Source organism: Anabas testudineus, chromosome 24, assembly GCF_900324465.2.
Source record: "Anabas testudineus chromosome 24, fAnaTes1.2, whole genome shotgun sequence".
Classification (NCBI taxonomy): Eukaryota; Metazoa; Chordata; class Actinopteri; order Anabantiformes; family Anabantidae; genus Anabas; species Anabas testudineus.
In genome coordinates this window covers 278,412-299,828 of record NC_046632.1, presented here as the reverse complement: position 1 = coordinate 299,828, position 21,417 = coordinate 278,412, and the positions used below count along the sequence as shown (strand labels likewise).

The 21,417-nt window shown below is 38.7% G+C and overlaps 1 protein-coding gene across 4 annotated transcripts in view; it reads right to left on the bottom strand.

The window, feature by feature from the left end:
- The window catches only part of epha7 (eph receptor A7), a 76,074-nt gene that overhangs the window by 14,744 nt on the left and 39,913 nt on the right, over nucleotides 1-21,417 (bottom strand). For all 4 annotated transcript variants that reach the window (XM_026341295.1, XM_026341297.1, XM_026341296.1 and 1 more), the window contains exons 6-7: nucleotides 3,010-3,134; nucleotides 786-954 (exon numbers count right to left, since the gene is read on the bottom strand). In XM_026341295.1, coding sequence (XP_026197080.1) covers nucleotides 786-954; nucleotides 3,010-3,134 — 294 coding nt within the window. The remainder of the gene's footprint in view (nucleotides 1-785; nucleotides 955-3,009; nucleotides 3,135-21,417) is intronic.

Below are 21,417 nucleotides of genomic sequence, written 5' to 3'. Positions count from 1 at the left end.
TACTATATTACATTATGTCCTCGGCACAAACAGCTCACACAAGCACCCCTCACCAGAACTCATGGCTAAAGTACCTCATTAGATTTAAATTAGTTTATCCTCATGATACTACAGTAGCTTGTCCTTGTGCTTAGTGATTTTTCAAAGCAATTTGTGTTTGCTTTGCTTGAAAGCAAATAATTTCCCTGAGTTATTACTACAGTAGCTTGAAACATTAATAGGTTGTGCGTACAGCTAGAGTTATCAGCCTGTGCTCCAAAATGAGGTCAAACTCTGTTGGGACTTTGGCATGTAGCTGTGTATCAGCTGCAAGGAAAAGACAGCATCGACACCAGTTTCAGTGGGTTGTCAATTCATGGGTATGCACAAGTAAAGAAAAAAAAGGCTTTGTTAGGTTTGGTTAGAAATAAAAATTATTGTTATTACTTTTCACTGTCAGAAAGTGCTAATTTACATGATAGGGCCACTAAATTAAACATGTAAAGGTCTTATCCACTGGCTCATACTGGATCATTATCTCATTCTGAACCATCAGTTAAGCATCGTTCTTGTCACTCTATCTGGAATTCCATAAAACATGTTGAATTTTAGAATATTGAAATGAATTTCCCTGCCCAGAACGGGGTGCTGTCTATACTGTATCTGATAGGTGCCCTTTTCCTGTATACTGTATATATGAAAAATATAGACATAAGTATGTGTTTACATCTCTACCATACATAAATCATATTATGCAGAAGTGCAGCAGATGCAATGGAAATGTGTTTGTTGTTGCAGCTTCTTACCTGTGGTCTCTTCTTTAGTTGTTATCTCCAGTCTGGGGCCGTAGGTGCCGTATCCTGCCTCAGTGAAGGCCCTGATCTGGAACACATAAGCCGTGCTGGGCTTCAGGTTATTCACTGTAGCTGATGTGGACTTGGATCTCACTGTGGAGTAGATCCGATCCTTCTGATCCTGTACACAGAATAGATCATCTTTTAAATGATTCCACAACGTTGTTTTACCAATTAGGCAAAAAAAAAGGACACCAGCTGCTGTATGAAAACCTAGTTAATAATAGAGTCCTATTGAAGTATTATTTTAATGCCTTTGCTTTATACTAAATACTGTAGTTATACTTCAGATTATATAATTACCTGCACTGCTGTTAATGTAATGAATGTGATTTAACATTTAAAAAAACAGAGTGGTGATCTGTGGTGATATATATATATATATATATATATATATATATATATATATATATATATATATATATATATATATATATATATATATATATATATACATATATATATACATATACATATACATATATACACATATCTATATTTATATTTATAACTACTATATATAACCACTAATAGGGAACGTGAGCCAGGTTTAGACCGTCTATATGTATATATATATATATATATATATATATATATATATATATGTGTGTGTGTGTGTGTGTGTGTTGTGTGTATATATATATATATATATAAGATACTGCGCAGGACCCAAGCTTGTAGGAATAAGACCGCTCCAAGGAAGGGTGTTTTCATATAATACATACACCACTAGATAATACATACACTATTTAATTTCAATAGCTTCTGCTTATTATTGCTGTTATAAAATGACAATATTGAATCCAATGAGGGAACCGCTAAGTTACCATTAGTGAAACTCTGATGACTTCTTTGAAATTTAGGAAGAAAGGTAGACCAGTGCTTGAAAAAAAACAACGTTGCCTTTCTTATAACTGATTAACTAAGGAAACTGTTAAGTATCCATCAGTGAAGCAATTAAGTCATCTCATACTTACTACTCTGTTACTCTGAATTTCTGTTCTCTAAGAAATGCTGTCTTCATGCACTATTTCATAAATTGTTTCTACATTGCTGTTTTTATCATCTGTGAAATTCAAGACTTCCTGCTCAAGTATTGCACATTAAAAGCCATCCGGTGGCTATTAGTTGGCACAGTGCCACCTGTGTCTTGTAGACTTTTAATGTGAAATGTAATTAGGAGGAAAGGTTTAACAGAGACTGTATAGTTGACAATATAGAACCAGAATACTGGTTAACTAAAACACAGAAATATTGAAACAGTTACAACTGATTTACTAAATAAATCATTGTTTTTGTTACACTGTACTACATCTTATGTTGTAGTACAGTACAAGTGATTTCCTATGTTTTTTTGTTTTATTTATTCAGCTGTAATATGAAGAATTAAAATATACATATTATTCTAATTATGCTTTACACTGACTGTAGATTATAGGATAGCTGACATTTGAATTGCAATCTCTTCCCTTCAGGCATTCTGACACACAGAAACAACATAAAAACTTATGAAAACACCTACTATGTCAAGGAATCCATTTGGATACATAATCTGCACGCATTGTTTACTTTGTTGTTTGTTGTAAATGTTTTGCTTGGCAAAATCCCAAATGGAATACCAGGGTCTGTTTGGGTTGTAGTCGTTGTTTCCAGTGTTCCACTTTTACAGCTGGGCAGACCACAGCCACAGAACGTGACACAGGAGACTGATTCGTCAGTGTGCAGGAAGCTGTGGCCAGCAGAACTGGCATCAGAGCTCTGCTACCCTGCCTTTGATTTACCGGGTTAAATTCACTCCATTAAACCTTGCTGTAAAGAGCTGATGTGTTCAGAGCTAAAACACAGGAACGTAGAGGTATAATGTATGTGGAAGGAGGAAGGATGGGAGTGTAGCTGATTGCTAATTCTGGCAGTGGTGCAGCCACGGATTGTGTGTGTGCTAATGTGTGTGTGGGGGCGGCAGTAGAGGACTACAGCCTGATTAAAATCTTATGAGCATCTCATTCATTATTGCAATTATGAGACAAAGAAGGTACTTTCAGAATATTATGAATTCCACTCACAGCAGCATGCAGATACATAATATAAAATGAAGAGTCGGCCAAAGTCAATGTGAATTGAGAGATGGAGGGGGGAGGGTTTAAGAAGGAGACAAACAAACCTAATGCAAACTCACTTTTTCATAGTATTTGATTTCATATTCTGTGATGACGCCATTGGGCTGATGGGGCTCCTGCCAGGAGAGCTGGATACTGCGCTGCTGCACCTTCTCCTTGATGACTTCACTGACCTGGGATGGAGCTGTTAAGACAAGAACATGTCAATAAGCAAAGGGCAAACTATCTCTGCATGCACATGCATACAGCCAGCCACAAATCAGCTGCACAGCGTCCTCTGACAACACTCCAAAGGCCCTCACTAGCTGATGAATATTCACAGGGATGCTTCTAAATGTTTACGCCTCATGATCGAAATTTCAATTACAGTGCAAACAGTGGAAGAAAGCATTACCCCAGCCAGTGGAAAACAGCAACATGTAGATCATGAATGACACTATAGTTCAATTAATTTCCAGTGGAACAAGTCGGCACTCTGCCCCCCTAATGACAGAGCTATTCATGGATGAAGGAGTGTGTACCTGCAACCTTTTGACATCAGTCTTATGCACACAATTATGACTCACTTCAAGTGTCTGGCTGCTGGGATTAAGTGCCACCACATTTAGATTTGCCAAACAGCACAAACATGTTTAGTTACTAATACTTGAAGCTAATAGAACATAAAAGAAATGAACAGAAAATCCTTGTGTAGAGTACTCCTACTCTACATTGTTGCCACATCTCAGGATAGGCCAAGAACAGTGATTAGTGACGCTCTACAGTACAGTAAAAAAAAGTCTGCTTGTTGTAACATCATGTTGTTTCGTAAAACTAAACTGAGTTTTTTTTTCATTTTGTCTAATAAGCTGCTTCACATTTTAGTTTGCAGATATGAATTATCTTAGTTAAGATGATTTCTTTCACCATCCTTTTTACAGCACCTTTCTTAAAAACCCCAGTGAGTCTTAAGAGAGCAAGCTTTTTTGCATTACTAATCCTCACCCTAAGGAAATTATGCTTTCAAAAGGTATGCTTACTGCAAATCTGTACTATATATAAAAACATCCCAAACATATGGCGAAATCTTGATGATTCATGTTGTTTTTGGTACACCAAATTGGCAAATTGTACACTGGGAACCCTGAGTGAAATGAAAGATACTTTTTGATATTGGACAACATCCAACAAGAGGCACATCCCCTCAACAAGCAGAAACATTGTGGAATGTTCAGTGACCCAGTGGAAGCGGACCTCTGTAGCTATAACAGCTTGACCCCAGATTGTTTTTAGATGACCTACCACACATGACTCTGACTGGATTAAAATCTCATTAGGTCTCATCAGCATTCCCAATGGTAATGAAAACGACAGCGGGCACCCAAGACCTTGTCAGAAATCTGCTGTTGTGACATGTCCCCTCATAATCCACCCAAAACACAGGAACAATGTATCCTTTCTCAGCAGAGTTGGACAGTGAAAAGGACGATTTAGTATTCTCCTAGTCACAACAAGCAGTTAGTGCAGCTTAACTTCATCCAATTTGGCTGCTTTCCCTGCCCCCATCCAGACAATATCCTTGAAATATTGACCTTTATTTTCTTGCTTCTAACTCTGGTTCAGGTCTATGGGTGCTAAATAATGCTTCTTGTCTATGTTTATGACTTTAATGTGACATTTGCTTGCCCTGAAGATGTCTTTCTCAGTTCTGAATGTGCAGATACACTAGTTAAGGTAGTCAAAGCTTCACTTTGACTATTTAAAAATACAATAAGGCTTAATCTAATACCCTAAACCTCATCATGGACTAATACACACTCCAGTCCAGTTCATTATTGGACCTCCATAAAAATGGGGGAATGAAAGAACATGTAAAAGAGTGTGCCTAAATAGACCTAAGGAATGAGAGTCTCAAACTACTCACCCAAAACCCAGTTGTGGCCTCTTTCTACTGGTAATGCCTCAAATTACCTATCCCAGACTAAGATGTGGTTTTTGAGATATCCTGAGATACTGGAGACATCCTATTCCCTAATATGGGGATTCAATTCACGATTCAAGATTCCAAAAAAATTTGTTAATCCCAGAGGGAAATTGTTTTGCCTTGTTACAATTGTTTGTAACACAGATGGAAAGATATTGAACCGCAATTAGAAAAGATCCACACAAACATTAATACAGAATAACAACAATACGGAAAACTCAAAACTCAATACACCAGCTTGTGACTTTTATGTATTACATAAATTGAGGCCAGTATTATTGAAGCTCCAAACATGTTGGACCCTACATTCGCCATGAAGCAACTGGTTTTGCTTGAACCAGGGTCTTAAAATACTGCCCCTAAACTCGCGCCTGTACCATTTTTTCTGCTTTAGACACGTTTCCTGTCATGCACTAGTACCATTATTTTTGTTCTTTTCGTCTTCCAAAAGTTTGTATCAAAGGGGCACATTGGTAGCCGTATGGTGGCAGCACATGCCACACAAGCACAAAGCCTTCATTGCATTAACCTCTTAGGACCTGGCATACACATGCATCTACATCAGATTTTGGGTTCTTGTGTGTGCCAGCTGATCACAACTGTTACACAGCCTTTCACAAATAGGTGTAAAGAAAAGGGCATTGCTAGTTATTAATGCAAAATGTTTTGAATGTGTTATAATTTGTTGTCGTAGGCATATGATGTCTTCCTGAAACTGTTTGTGAAAAGATGATGCTTAGTTTTTATACTTTCAGGTTCCAATAAGCCCAAATAGCTAAGAGAAATAAAAAATGCGTATCAAATTAGAGCTCGGGTATTAAGAGGTTAAATGCCCCTCTGCCTCTCTCTCTCCTTGTTTCTTGACTGCCCCTTTACTATCAACTGTCCACTAAGAGCAACATCTGCCAAAGAACTTCATACCTCATGTAAGTTTGATCAATACTGTAGTGGGATCTAGCACTCTTTATTCATGATGTAAGAGGCAGTAGTGATATTGCCTGAGACACAGAGACACTGCAGAGGATGATGAACTACTTTCCCACACAGCTTCTTCTCCCTCCAGAGTGTGACGCAGGCTCAGGCATCAGATCTGCCCCATTTAACCCCCTTTGGCCTGCGGCTGCAGTAGCAATGACTCAGCCCAACCCCACCCCACCCCCTTCTTTACTCCCTTACCCAGCCCTAAGTCAAAGGGAGCCTAGGCCCTGTGCTTCCACAGAGATCATAAGATTAGTGAACAGTATTAGCAGATGCTGTGTTTCACTGGCTAAGTGATCACTGCAGGAAGGTGAATTTCAGAATAGAAAAGCAGTTGTTCTCCATTTCTGGGGGCTGCAAATGAAGACCAGAGTTGAGAATGAATACTGAGAAAAACCTGCTTTTCTGGATATGTCTCTCTCTCTCCCACTTTGGATCACTCAGGCGGCACAGTGTGACAGTCATTAATAACTGACTTGATATCATGGAGACCAGAACCAGCCAGCCACTCTTAGGCTTCTAACATACCTGTGGGGCTTAGCACGGCGGAAAATTGTATAATTGTTATGGTGGTCTTAAAAAGGACTGTTTGGGAAGGCATTTGTGCATTCATTTTGCAATATTAGAAAATGTGTTAGCGACACTGGAAACCTTCTGTAAGGCTAACTGATCCAGAAACCAGTCACCACCGTGCACTGCATTTGAATATCTCATGAATACATTAGACAGTGCATTTTTAATATCCACTTCTTTCACTCAGCAGGCTGATTTGTCTTAGAGGAGAAAAGCAGAGTGAAGGTAGTTCATTACATAAGCATCTTTTTCTGCCTCTGTGCTCACCTCATGGACCGTACCAATGCTATAAACTCATATAATTACTGATGTTTTCAAATACTGCTTGTGGTCCTAATGCCTATGGCACCATCTGTGTTGACGTGCAGATGATTGTTGATGATTAGCATTACTTTAAAGGTGTTTTTAACAGTGATTTAGCTTGATGTCTCAGTGAAAAAAGAATTTTAGGCCAGAGATGAGCATGTAGAAAAACCTAAACCTACAATAACAAACTGTGGAAATGAAAGATGTGCGACAGAGGAACTAATGCAGACATTAGAACATATTGGAGCTTTCTGTTGCAACAGTTAACACTATCTGCTGAACAAAAAAAACTTAAAAATTATTATTAACTCATCATGCACATTATTAAAGGTTCTTTCACCATCTCAAGGTTGTTTTTTGTTTTTTTACCCAAGAATCCAGTTAATATACTTAGAATCCTGCTTGCTTTGGTCTCTGTCAGATCAGGTATTTCACACAATGGAAGCTATTGATGCATTTAACATATTGTACAGGTTGATTCAGTTTTCTTCTCCATCACTGCAGAGATGAATATTTACAGTTCTGGGGAGTCTGATCAGACTTTAGGCTTTTAAACCCATCATCTCCAGCGGCTGACTTGACACTAATGAGGTATGACATGATCAAGATTACTTTTATTTGATGTTGTGACTCCCATAGAAGAAAAGCTCACCAGTACACAGACCATGAGCATTTTGGCCAGACACTGACGACAGCTCCAGAGTTCTTCCATAAAAGAGATAGCAGTAATATTTTTGGAACATTTTGATAGTCCTATTCATTGCTAACACTTCAGGTGGAGGTGCATGAAATACCCTTGAACCAAGTGTGTTTTAAAATAGAGTTTTGAAGAGCCTGGCAGCGGATGGGATGCTTGCTGCATTACAATACTGGTCGAGGCAGGGACACCTTTAGTGACCATGCAGGGAGGTCAAAGGCAGCTCTGTTTCATAGCAATTAGCTAGGCCTAATTTGAAGGAGACCTAATGTGGAACTTTCATGTTCTAAAGGGCTGACAGATCTACACGTGATGAGCTGTTTATTAATACATATTTAATGCTTTCACTGCTGACAGTTCAACACAGCCATCACAGTCCCTATCATTATTTTTCCTTTTCGTAGTGTCATATCTTCATCTTCTTCTTTTCCTTCCAACTGTTCCCTTTCAGGGGTCTCCACAGCAAATCATTTCCCTTGATTTAATCGTATCTTCTGCATCCTCTTCTCTCACACCGACTAACTTCATGTCCTCTCTCACTACATCCAAAAAATCTCCTCAATTCAATTCCTTGGATCAACAGTGGAGGTATTAAATCCTATTCTCTTTGCCTCAGTGCTTTTGTTCTTATGTGTAACAGTCAACAGCAAGGTCTAGATGGAGACGTGCTTATCAAATAATTGTGGAATGCGCTTGGCCAATAAAGAAAGTGCCTTAGATGTCATTGAGAATTTCTTCTGTTAATAGAATCCCTCCTTGAATTGTCCCTGCGCTCAGGCGAGTAAATGTTTAGTTTTTTTGGTGTTTGATTTGCTGAGTGCATCAACAACACCTAACAGCTTAAGTATAGCCCTGTGCGTAAATGTGAAGCCAGGAATCAGAATTACAGTGGAAGGCTGGTGGGGGGAAATTGCATTCATGCTACACTGACATGCACATACAAGGTACACTGTGCGTGATTGCCCCCCTAATGCCACCTGACAGGGACTTCATTTAAACCCACAGTGGTGTTCCACACTGAACGTTCTTATATAATATCAAAATGCCATTCAATAGTGTAGCAGATGCAGAAATCATTGGTCAGCTTTGTTACATAATTGTTGAGCCAGCAGGGACCCCGTTTATTAAAGAAGCACTCAGCTTTCCTGTGTCAGTGTCCAAATTAGAGAGCAGAGTTGGCAGCCTATCATCAGTGGCTCTTAGCACACTCCCTGATTTCTTCAAGTTAGCTAGAATTGGGTCTGAAATAGCCATCTTTATACTTGCCCTGCATGAGGGGAAATAGTCAACTCTATTGTACCATGGCCTACATTTACATGATTATATGGCAGTAATAGTGAAATAATGGCCCTGTTCATACTGGGCACTAAAATGGCTCTTTCATAAATGTTCAGATTTACATATGGGTACGAATGTTTTTGGCTTTTGCAGGTTTTCACAACTATACTTTTCATCAGATTCAAAAAAGTCTTAAAAAAGATTAAAAAAACAAGAATGACATCAGTTAATCCACTGTACAGTTCAGAGCCCGTATGCTTAAGCTCTGCCTTCTATATAGACACAGTGTTGCTTTCTTAACATAAATCACACACAAAAACACAAAAAATTAATGAAATGTAAAATTTCCAGCATATTGTGTCACATTTTTAGATGTTGCGGTTCTGGACATGAGAATAACATGTTACATACATGTCGGAGTAACTAATGCACCTGCAGTGTTCCAAGCACTTGTGAATGATGTTCTCAGGGATATGATCAGGTTGTTTTTGTGTACCTCAATGACATTTTGATCTAACCCTGCAGCCTTGAAGAACACATTCAGCACGTCCATGCAGTGGAGGTGTTTTCACAAAAAGCAGAAGTGGACAACAAGATGCATCCCTGTGACTTCTTCTCTCACAGCCACTCATGTCTTTAGCCTGCATGGCCTCCCAGAGGACTTTTTTCTCAGATAAGGGCTTGTCTTGTTTCTCTGCTTAGTCCTGTTTTCTTAGCAATTGTTAGGGTTATTTTTCATTTGTTAGACCGTTGTTAGTTCCAGCCTCATGCTGTGATTTAGTTTTCTTAGCTTTCCAAATTTACAGTGTTTTTCTCCTGTCTTTGTGCAGCGATTTTTGTTCTTGTTTACTGTTTAGATATCCTTAGTTTGCCAGCATTGCTGACATCCTTAGTTTTGTTTTTCTTCCCCAGTTTTGTCATTTGCATTTCTTCAGCCTGTCTTGTTTTTGTGCTGAGTTTAGTTGTTAATAAATGTGTTGAATCGCATCCAGTCTACCTTTGAAAATACCGTATTTTTGCATTTGGATCCCCTAGTTTGCACATATGTGTGTTGTGGTTTCAGTTTCAAAATCATTACATGTGTAAATGTTGTGTAAGTAATTTCACATCACAATCAGAGCCAACCCTGTAGGAATAGGATAATAATGTTGATATTGACAAGATTTGATAGAAATATATTCTTTTACAATTAGTCATCTCAATAACAATCAGTTATCTCTGGTGGACAAATGTTGATTGAGAAATTACTACTACATAATATTGTTTATTACATACAATAAATAAAAAATATTTTTTTAAGACCACACTACCACACTAGATACCACTTAATCTATCAACTAAAATGGTCATCTACTGGTGAAAAGAGTTTGGAATACACTTTGAAAATGCAAAAGAGCTAATCATTATCCCACAGAGTGAGCCAGGTTTTTTGCCATGTAGGGAAAATCTGGCTGGGCTCATTGAAATTTGAAGGCTCAAGCCAAATTCTGCGGTGCTTAGGGATGCATGTGACCACACAGACTACAGTGAAGCCACTGCAATCCTCTTCTCTAGCTTTACTCCTATTTCAAACATATGATTCTTTTTCTCAGTTTTTCCACAGGTAATGAAAATATGAGTGATGCAAATATGAGGACAAGCAGTCAAGTAACATGTATTCTCATAATGCTAAGTATAAGCTGTAATTTCCTTCTGTGTCTCGCAGAAACCAGGTTATGTTGCAGAAGGTCACAGTGATTAGCTGTGAGACAAGACAGATGAGACAGATGGGGAAACAGCAAAATGACACAAGAAACAATGACATGGGACATAAATTAAATGTGTGCCGCAGCCTGATTGTGCCAAAACCGAATATGTACAACAGACATAAAACTGAGCATCTTGAATTAAAATCCTTAACTGTTCACACAAGAAACAAACAACTGCGTTGTCTGTAAATACATCCCAGGCTGCCAAATAACAACATTTGTAGAATTTCTCTGCCAATCTTAATTATTGTGACTATACACAGTAGGCCTGCATGTGTGTGCTGGCTGAAATATGATGTGAGGTCTCATGGTGCGTTGAAGCTAAACGCTTTGATGTGGTGACTTGTTTCAGGGAGGTTGCTCAGCATAAATGACAGAATCACAAACAGAGGAAAGGCTCTGTGATTTTGCACATAAACCTCTTTTTTTTCCACAGGCGATTTTCTATCTGAACCCACTTAATCAGAGTATATCCCAAGGACAGCCGAGTTATAAGATGTACAGCCTGATATCCTCATTCTTAATTGCTTAATATCCTGAAATCTGCACATTTCATTGCCTAGACAGCCTGATGTAGCCATAAAGATGATTGTTCAAATCCCTATTGCTGGTGAGCTCTGTTATAATGATGCTATCTAACTCCAGCTCAGTACATGGACTGTCAAAGAAAATGCATGGTGAAACAAACAGACACAGGCCAGATGAAAAATGAAAGCTGTTATGTACAAGCTTGGCTTTGCTTATGCACTGCCACACTGACCTTTTTGCTACAAGCAGCTGCGAGGCATGTCTTTTCAAATATTCAACCAGGCTAAACAGAGATATGAGTGCGCATATGCAGTGGATTTAGCGTTTATCTTAATAAAACAAAGACTAGAGTGAAAAGGCACACAGCCGATTACAGCGAGAGCGCAGCACAGTAACTGTGAATATTTACTGGAGCTGCTAAGCAGCCAAATGGCCTTCCACCTCTCTGCCTACCTTAAATGTCAAAGCATAGCCTGAGGGCCCTGCTTTCCAATATAAAACGCTGATTGGACATCTGAGCTCAATGGGAATTGATAAGTGAGATAATTCACAAAATGTGGTGCTCTGTGGACTGATGGCACACAACGGGTTAGAATCCTGAGGTACTTATTTATTACGGTACGTAATTATTATGAGGTTTCCATCCATGTAGTCAGACTTAACTGTGGCTTCAAACAGGGGCAGCTGCTCCTGACACTCCCATCATCAGCAAATAAGTCTAATGTTTAGCAATAAACATGAGAAATATCCCAATTTCAAATGAAAAACACTGCTGCTATTTTGCAGAAAGTGGGGACATATGATCGCTGAGGGCTGGCATCATCAACATTCATTTATTATAGAAATACCTCTGTCATCATGGAGATGATCATATTAATCAGTGCTCATATGCTCTTTAATCACAGTCTTGGACAGGCTCCATCTCAGGGAAATCGTAACCAGGGCCTTTTCATCCGCCTCTGTAATTTTGCATGGAGCGGTCTAGTCCAACACACTGCTGATTGCCAACAGATCTAGGCCAGGCCTGCAGCTCTCCAAGACACAGTTAAATCAGTTCGGAGTCTGTGACACGTCTGACAAGTGCTGGAAATGACCCTGCTCATGCTACTGTGGACAGTTGTGTAAGGTGCAAAATGTGCTTCCTAGCATCATAGTTGAGTTACAGAGCACCTTGAATATGTCAACAAGTTCAGTATGCTGCCATATGATGTGGCAGCCACACATTCCAAGTTTGGTTAATTAAGCAACAAATTGGAGTTTTGATATTTCATGTTGCTAGAAGACAAAATTACTGCCAAATTACAGCCAATTAGAAGAAGGCTGCTTTATTGATAACGTTACTGTGTCCTGTAAAACCTGTTTGGTTTTTTTTTACCAACCATTAAGCTTGATTTTATGCTTCTGCATTAAATCTAGCCTGTGCTATAGGTAGCACATAGCTACGGGCCCCACACATCACACAATGCAGACCTTAACAACTGGATTGATACTCTTCAACATCCAAGATAACATTGTACAGAACACATCGTCCAATGTCTTCGCTATTTTCTACGTTGCAATAATTTCTGTAATTTCTGCTCCCATAGGGCTGTTATTTATAAAGATGCTCTTACAGGTCGTTTGAGAAGACTTGCTGGATTGTTAATTGATTATGGATTTTAGGTTGAAAAAAACAAGCATATCAATCATGACTGGCATACTTTGTTACTATCTGTGTTGTAAATACAACTAATATATATTAAGCAGGTGCACATACTATATGCAGAAAAGATTGTGCTCATGTTATTCTGCCCAGATACAGTCATAAAAGGGCCCAGATCTCACACAAGCAAATCCAGAATATTTAGGACACTGTCAGACAACAAGGAATAACATTATTGTAACAGCCTTAAAATACTAAAGTGAAAATAAATGATAGCACATTAGGAGAAAGCAGTAAAGCAATGACTCTTGATGCCCTTGTGATTTTGTCTCTTTTTTTCAAAATATCTCATGCTGAAAGAACTTCAGGTCACATTCACACTGGCAGTTGTAAGGTATACGCTCTGATTATTTTTTTTAAATCCCACACTGATCCAATAAGACCCTGTTTCAAATCTCTGCCAAGCAACACCTAATTCTGCCTGAGAAAACAGAAACTGGGTGGTGATAATGACCTTACACGGATAAGTATAGAACTTATATGACTGCACACTTGGTTTGAGTCAATTGAGTGCATCTGCAGGAAATCAAGCAGGGCATAGCTGGAGTAAATGCACCTGGTGATAAGGAATAAGACTGGAATGCCCAGCCGACTCAGCAGCAGCCCTGTAATCAAGGGTACGGTCTGATGCTGGCAGCAATGCTTGTGATGAGTAATACTCCGACCAGACACTCCAGACAGGCCTCCAGCCAGATGGCATGTGGGAGGAAAAAAGATTGCACAAGTTCCACTACTTAGTGGCTGACTGTAGTTTTAGGGATAGACTTTTTGTGTCTGTCATCAGCAGTGAGCTCCTCTCTCGCTCATCTGTCTCCTATAAACTCTGGCGACATCTTCTTTGTGCACAGGAAAAATGGCAGCACGTGAAGGAAACCAGACAGCGGCACAACACTTACAAATGGGTGTGTCGCCTCACACGCCTTAAAAACATACACCAGGCACATTTCCCCTGGAGGAGTACTTTACAGTGGAGAGAGCTTATGTGTAATACTGCACAGAAAGTGTTGATCCTTTAATTGAACTTCCTTAGACCCATATTTACTTTTTTATGTTCTGTTAACTTATGACAGCAACTAACTGATTATGATTAATGACTGCTAAACACAAAGAGAGACAAGCACTGACTCGATATCTGCAGGACTTATGGATATTGTAGAACTTACAGTCTCATACATATTAGGCTTTTGAAATAATTTCAGATTTGATCTGTCACAACTAAGTGCATGTAACAATCAGTTTACGTCACATTCATAACTATAATTTATTATGCAGTGTCATGTAAAAGCTGTTTGCGGTGCTAAAAGGCTGCAGAATCTAACAAGAGCTGATTATACCCAGAGTCAGAACAGCACAGCCTGCGCTCTAGCTCTACGAAAAGTTTTTAACTGAAACAGTGCTGAGTGATTGGCTGCTTGCAGAGACGAAATCAAGCCCTCAGGTTGCCTGGCAGAATTAAGAACAGATCAGCTCCAAGCACCCTCTACCTTACAAAGACATGTCCAACTGTCCTTTTTCTAACCTACCTTCCAAATCACTACTGGCTTCCAGGGTAAGTGACTGGTCATGATTTCTGGGCACACAGTCAGTTTCATTTTATAGAACAAGGTCCAGTAATGCTGTAACACCTGCCAGATAAACAAGCAAGCTCCCAGAGAAAAACAGGGCCCAAATCCTCTTTCCCATTCTTTTCTGGGGGAAGAGAATTAAATATGCCAACGTCTGGGAATGACTCTTTATGACCTTTTACTGAGGACAGAGAGCTGCCGGAGAACTTGCCAAGGTGGGAGAAACTGTTGTTTACCACTGGGTAGTTCCAAATTATAGGTAAGATCTGCTCTAAAACATCTGTAATGATAATTCTGTCAAGTTTATTTATTCTATACTCAATATGAGGTTGGGGGGTTAAGCTCTATTTTCCAGACAATCTAGAGAGTTTTTTGAATTTTGAAAATATTTTCTCAGCCCATGAAGTAACACTTAAGTGCCAGATTAAGTGCCATTTAAAAAAAAGGCAGGATGTTTTTTGGCTAAGCCGTTGAATTAAGTAGCTGAAAAATGTCTTCATCATATTGATGCAAACCAACTAACTTAAAATCTAGTATTGGCATAACATACTCCTCCAGAATAGCCTCATACACCTGGAGACAGAATTGCATCATGTCACACCACAAGGCAACATATTACATTTCTGTTAATCAAGCATATGAGTACATCTCTGGGGTGGGGGCCCAGGCACAATTTTCTGCCCCTGACCCCCTAATATTCACCTCCAGCCATGTTTTCAGCTCTGCTTTGTTAGTTGATGTTTGTTTTTTTTATTCCAAAACTGGTCAAATGTGCATAAGATGAGGAAAATTCAGTAAGACATGTTTTTTATGCATCAAAATTTTAGCCACAAGACTCATCTCACTCAGGGTCGTGACTTTCACTTTTTCTCCCAACTCGACTTTTTCTCTCTCTGCTGCTCTCGTCACCTGTGCATAAAACCCACAGCTGACAGCAATAAGTTCCCACCACCTCTCAATGTGGTGTCAAAAGTTGCAGAAATGTAGCAAATCACTTACTCAAGTCAGGCTGAGGGAAAACTGTGAGTACTCCAAAAAATAAACAATAATACATCATCAAATAAATTCCCAGCGTAAATGAGGTGACATCTGAGTATCTGAGGGTGTTATTTTCCTTTAGAGTTTAAGTCATATATCATAGCAGACATGTTTTGTTTGTTTTAATAAACACACCTGCAGCTTCTTTGAATATTTTTATTGTCTGTGAAATTATTTCTTTTAGGTGAACAAAACAGTTTTTACATGGCAGTCTGTGTGTAAGCGCTGTGAGAACAAAGCTTCATTCTTCACCAGTCTGAGCTCCGGCTCACTATCATTATAATGATGTCATTATTGCGAGATAATTAGCCTTGAAAATGTATCTTGGGAAAGAAACTCATAGCTTGTACTTTTTCCTTCCAGCAAAGTATCTTTGTGTCTTTGCCAACTATATATTGGACTCGGATAATGACTCTTTTCTTCTTCGGCTGGTTACAGAAATTTACTTCGTAATATTCAGCGTGATCACTTTGCCTTTGTGCTGGTAAAACAAATAACAGATGCTCTAATTAGATGTCAGAGATTATCAGTTAACTTAGAGGGGAAACTTCAGAACACTAGTATGAGTTGACACCTGCTCAAGTTGGCACATACAGTAGTGGCATTGAGCAATCCAGAGAGGTGTATTTGGAACAGCTTTATTAACTGTATCATCTACACTCGTCTTGGCTGTTTTGTGGCAAGCTTATGGAAACGTCATGTCAAAGTGAGGCCTGAGCAGATTAATTTCTTTCCCAATGGAGTAAGAAAGACCCCTTTGCAATGCACTTGAACTCAGCAGACTGAAAAAACTTAGGAGATTGGCCTGAAAATCAATAAATAAATAAATCTTTGTGTTTATACAGTTTCTTCCTTATGGTCAGGATATTATTTCTGAATGAAAGAAGCAGGTGCAGCACAAAGAGCAGTAATCAAACTGGTTCTTTACACAGAAAAAAATGAAAGTTGAATAAAATTGTATCAATCTATCACTGCTTGAAACAGCATGCTCTGCATGAATAAACTTTCAGCCTCCACATGAAAATAACCAGCAGATAACACGTTTAGCACATTTTGTTGTCAAGCCTAACACAACTTTCATTAGTCACAGGAACAATTAAGAAAAGCTGCCCCAGCTTGTCCTTTGTAAACCTGTCTGAATTGGCTTAATCATTCATTAAACTCAAGAATAGTTGGTGCGACCATTCATATCTATACGGGCGGCTGTTCTGTGCTGCAGCCTGGCAGTGCTGTGGACAGCAGGGGTTGTGGGGTGGGAGTGGGTTGGCTGTTTGTGATGCAGATTCCCCAACAATGGACCACCAGCAGTGTAGAACAAAAACACCCATGTATACACTCATACACTATATTGGTTTGTAGAAGTCATACATCAGCGAGTCAATGTTGTCTAGTGCTGATGTGATGGAAGGAGCTTTAGCATTTTACTCAACACACAACATAGGTGTCAACATGCCTCAGCCTGGATTAAAACAATGATGAAATCATTGATGTTAATTTAGTGAATTAGGGCTGCATTACAACTTTCTTACAAAGATTGATATGTATTACTGCACTAAGAAGAGCGTTAAGGAAATTCTAGAATCCTTCTGATTTGCTTGATCTAGAGTAACCTTATGTGTCAGTACCTTTCCACTGTGAGCAAATGTAACATGTTGAGTGGCCAGATCATGTTTCATGTATCTTCAGCACCCAAAGACAGCATAAAATACTCCCTGTTTACTGAGTTATTATTTTTTCTATTTTGTTAAATATTTAAATTTTAAAAAACAACCTGTATTCTCATTATTTATCTCACATTTGCTCAGAATGTCCCCCACATACTGTACTACAGAAATATCAACAACTAATAGTTGTACCAGTTACTTTCCATAGCTGCCAGCTGGCTTGCTATGGAGTGAAATAATTTAACTCCGTTTTGGATTTCTTGGGCTCTCCAATCCATCAAACATCCATCGTTATAGAAGATCAACAAATTGACTTAACCCAAATGATGTAAAATATATATTTTTTTAAACGGTGCTGTTCACACACACACACACACACACGTGCATACAGACATTTTTGTATGGCAGTCCTTGTGAGGTCACTCATTGGCATATGCATTCCCTAGCCCACCTACTGTACTACTGTTCTACTCTATATCGATTTGATTAAATGATCAGATGTACTGCCTTACCCTTACCCTAACCCTAATCTTAACAACTAACTGCCTCACCCTGAACTTTACCCTAACCCTAACGCTAAAATCTAGTTTTGAATACCCTTCTCATTGTGAGGACTGGCTAAAATGTCCTCACTTTGTAAAAATGTCCTCAGTCCAAAGGTTAAAAATTCACGATGGTCACAATGATAGCCATACAAACACACATACTTGCAAAGACAGGCCGAGACGTTTTTTAAAGGAAGTGAAAGGACGAATTAATGGCTGTGGGAATATACAGATGGTGTCTCTCCTAACAAAATCCAAACAGCAGAACAGCTCCATGTGAAATTGGGCCAGAGCAGCTTAAAGTTGAGAAACAAAGCATGTGACAAAGAGCTTTCAAATTGAGAGCTAAAGCACTACATGCTGACGTAGGTCGGCAAGGTGTCACATCATTGTCAGCTTTTGTGTATTGGTTGCAGTATTTGCTATTATTGTAATTGGTGATTTTTGTCTGATAGGCAGCAAGGGAGATGAGGCTTAAGGCTTTACTTTTAGTGTGCTTACAAACCCCATCCCAATTACTCCTAGAAGAATAACAGACAGCAGTCTTTGCCTCTTTGTATCAGATGTTCAGAAGTTTACGTATCTCTAGTCCACTTTGTCACCAGTTAATTGGGGAGCCATGAGTAATTCTAATGCAAATACCAGGCATGTTCACACAATTTAAAGCAGGTTTTCTTCAGTTAGCTTCAGATGACAAAACAACAAGCCATGTTGGAAGCCTGAAGGACACCATGCAGCACTAATAGTATGTGGGAGGTATCAACTTTGCAGTATGCAATCATCTGTTGCGGCTGTTACACTTCCGACTTCCACACCAAATTTATCTTGGGTTATCAACTAATTTATGCCACAAAGCACAAGCTGTTATCTTTAATAACAGTCTAACACGACTATTCGGCTGAAATGCATCCAGTCAATACATTAAGTCACTAAATCTTGCAAGTTAGATGTAACTGAATTTTGCATATAAGACAGAATAACGTCATGACATTAAAAACTTATCTGTCCTCTTGGGAGGAATCTTTTAGCAAAAGCTGAACCTACTGAAAACACAGGGGTCTCTGCATGCATTTCATTTCTTATCTTATCTAGACATTTACTGCCAAAATATACTGGTTTTAACACTTTGTGACATACTTCTTGGCATAATTCAACAGAAAGTCATCACAGTTATATGGAGATGGTTTGGGAGAAATTTACAAATTTAATTAGCTCAGTCTCTTAGGATACAAGCTCTTCCAACTTTCATCTAGATGTAATCGTTCTTCAGAGAATACATTTTAATACGTGGTGCTCACAGAAGAATAGCTCTCCTCTAGCTCAGGACTTAACAACAGCAGCAGACACAGTGTGTTTAATGCCGGGAGGGAAAATGTTGAAAATGATACACACTCACCATCAAAAGTAAAATCCACATTTTGTGTTTTCTCAACAGTCTAAAGTAATCATGGTTAAATGGGTTATTATTTTCTGTCAGCAATACCTGTGGTACTATATGCAGACAACAAACTTCCCACTAAGAGACCAGCCATAAATTCTCTCTGCTTTGATAAAAAAAGGTATTTTGGTAAAGTGTTTGTTTAAAGCAATACAGATGAGGCAGCTAGCAGGTGTGCAGAACTGAGTCTTGGTCAGGCCCTGAAAGAATTTAGGCGACGGCTTTCGAGGGTCAAAAGGTTGTTTGTAATTGTCGATAGCCTGTTTGAGTGGAGGCAAATGGACTTTCTGAATTTTTTCCCCCTTCCTTGCTCCAAAGCTACATTGGCCTGCCACAAGCTCATTATGATTTCCAAGTGTGATGATCTGAATAAAAGGGGGGGGGGGGGGGGGGGGGGGGTGAAGCAGGGGGTTGAAGACATAATTAGTTTTCCTCACTGCAGGAGACAGTATGCTGATGAGACAATGAAAGACAGAAAAAAGCAGAGCTGTCAATCTCTCCCAATTCTTTCATCTCACAAAGCTCCAGTGACTAATGTTCAGATCCAAGAAAAAAAGAAGAAAAAAAAACACCCAGACTCTGTGCAACCACAATGCAGAGCTGTGTTACACAATGCAAACCTCTGCCAGTTCTACAATCATAGAGACATCCAGAAGGAATGAAAAACACAGAGAAAAAAATATGTTTTCCAGTGAACATAATCCAGGTCATGTTCAGTCAGAGTGATGAAAAATAAATAAAAATGTTAAACACCACAGATTAAAAAAAAAAAAGGGTGTAAAATGGGGTGCAAATGTTTCTCAATGTAAGTGTATTCATTCACTTAAACTAATACTTACAGTATCAATTTAAGAGCAGCTTTTAAATCATCTATTCTTAGCTCAAGAGTGGCCTATCAGACACATATTCTGTATTGCTGTAATTTACTAAATAGTTTCAAATTAATGCTTTTAATTGTTTACATTAAGTACATTGAAATAAAATGTTGAATATCTCCAGTGACATTTAGCACACAGAAAGTCCAAACTGTCCTTTTTGGATTTATATAAGCCTGTAGCTTCAGTACATATACTGGTCATCATGAACAATGCTATATTATACAACCATTTCTAAAACGTATGTCAGGAGTTGGCCCAAGTTAATTTTGAAAATCTGATTATAATTGTGTTATAATTTCAATACAATACAATACAATATTTAACATATCACTTTTTTTCTACTAAAAACTGCTACCTGATGCTTACAACAGAGCAGAACAAGCTAAGAGAGTTTGCAGATGCTCAATATGCAGATTATATTGTATTTTTCCAATGTCAAATGTGAGATGACTTCTGTGGCTAATTTGCTAACACTATGTACTGTTTGAACAATTCCTTTACATGACAACATTCAGCTATTGATTTGGTATAGCTGTGTCTTTGTTTACATGTTTTGCCCAGTTGGGTAAATTTACTGCTCCTGGGGAAGTACAGCATCTAACATAAAGCATACAGCACCCTGTTTTGCTTGCTATTACCTGTGAAGGTTATTTTAACTCCTTTGGCAGGAAATGAAACACTTGAATGGCTGTATGCCAAAGTGCTTGAGTCATTTGCAGCAAGGGCCGTGGCAATCCCGAGCATGTGTTCCATATAAAGAGAGTCTGTGGGAGTCACAGGTGCATGGTGACAGGGCGAGTGTGGTATGTGTGCACCCGTTTTCATGAATGTATGTAAGAGAACAGACGACGAAGTGAGTAGATAAAGAAAGAGAAGGAAAGAAGGTATTTTTGTGGAGAGCTGCTGCATTCCACAGTCACAGCAATCTGCCTTCATTGATGAGTCAATGCTTAAAACACACAGGGCAATTTAAAATATAGAAGTCAAGGCTGAGTTTCCGGTTAGAACTATTGAGGGAGACAAATAAGGACAATGACTGCTGATTTTCTTAATTTGTTGGTGCCTCTGTCACTGCAAGTAACAATTACTTTCATTATTGATCACCTGTTAATTAGTTTTCTGATTACGTAATCAGTTATTCAATCTATAAATTGTATTTTAAGCTATATAGATGTCATTAACATCTACAGTTAGCCCAGGGGGATGTGTTCAATGTGCAATGTGTTTGAATTGAATTGAGCTGAAATTACTAATTATACAATTGTTTTTCAAATGATTATGTAATTGCTTAATTACTGGACATGTCTAGGTATAGTATTTAGTTTATGTCAAATCTACTCCATCTACTCCCAACAGCACATTTACTACATACATTTCTTAGCCAGAAACATAAGCAAACCTCTTCTGCTAGCTTAAAATGCATGAAAAGCTACAGCACGTTAACCCATCTAAAGTATCCTAACTGTTAGCATCTGGTCAGATCAAGTAAGGCTGTGGAGCAGTGTGGAATTGAGCAAGGGTGTATTTTATTGCTTTAGAGTTCAACTTTATATTATTTTGTAACAG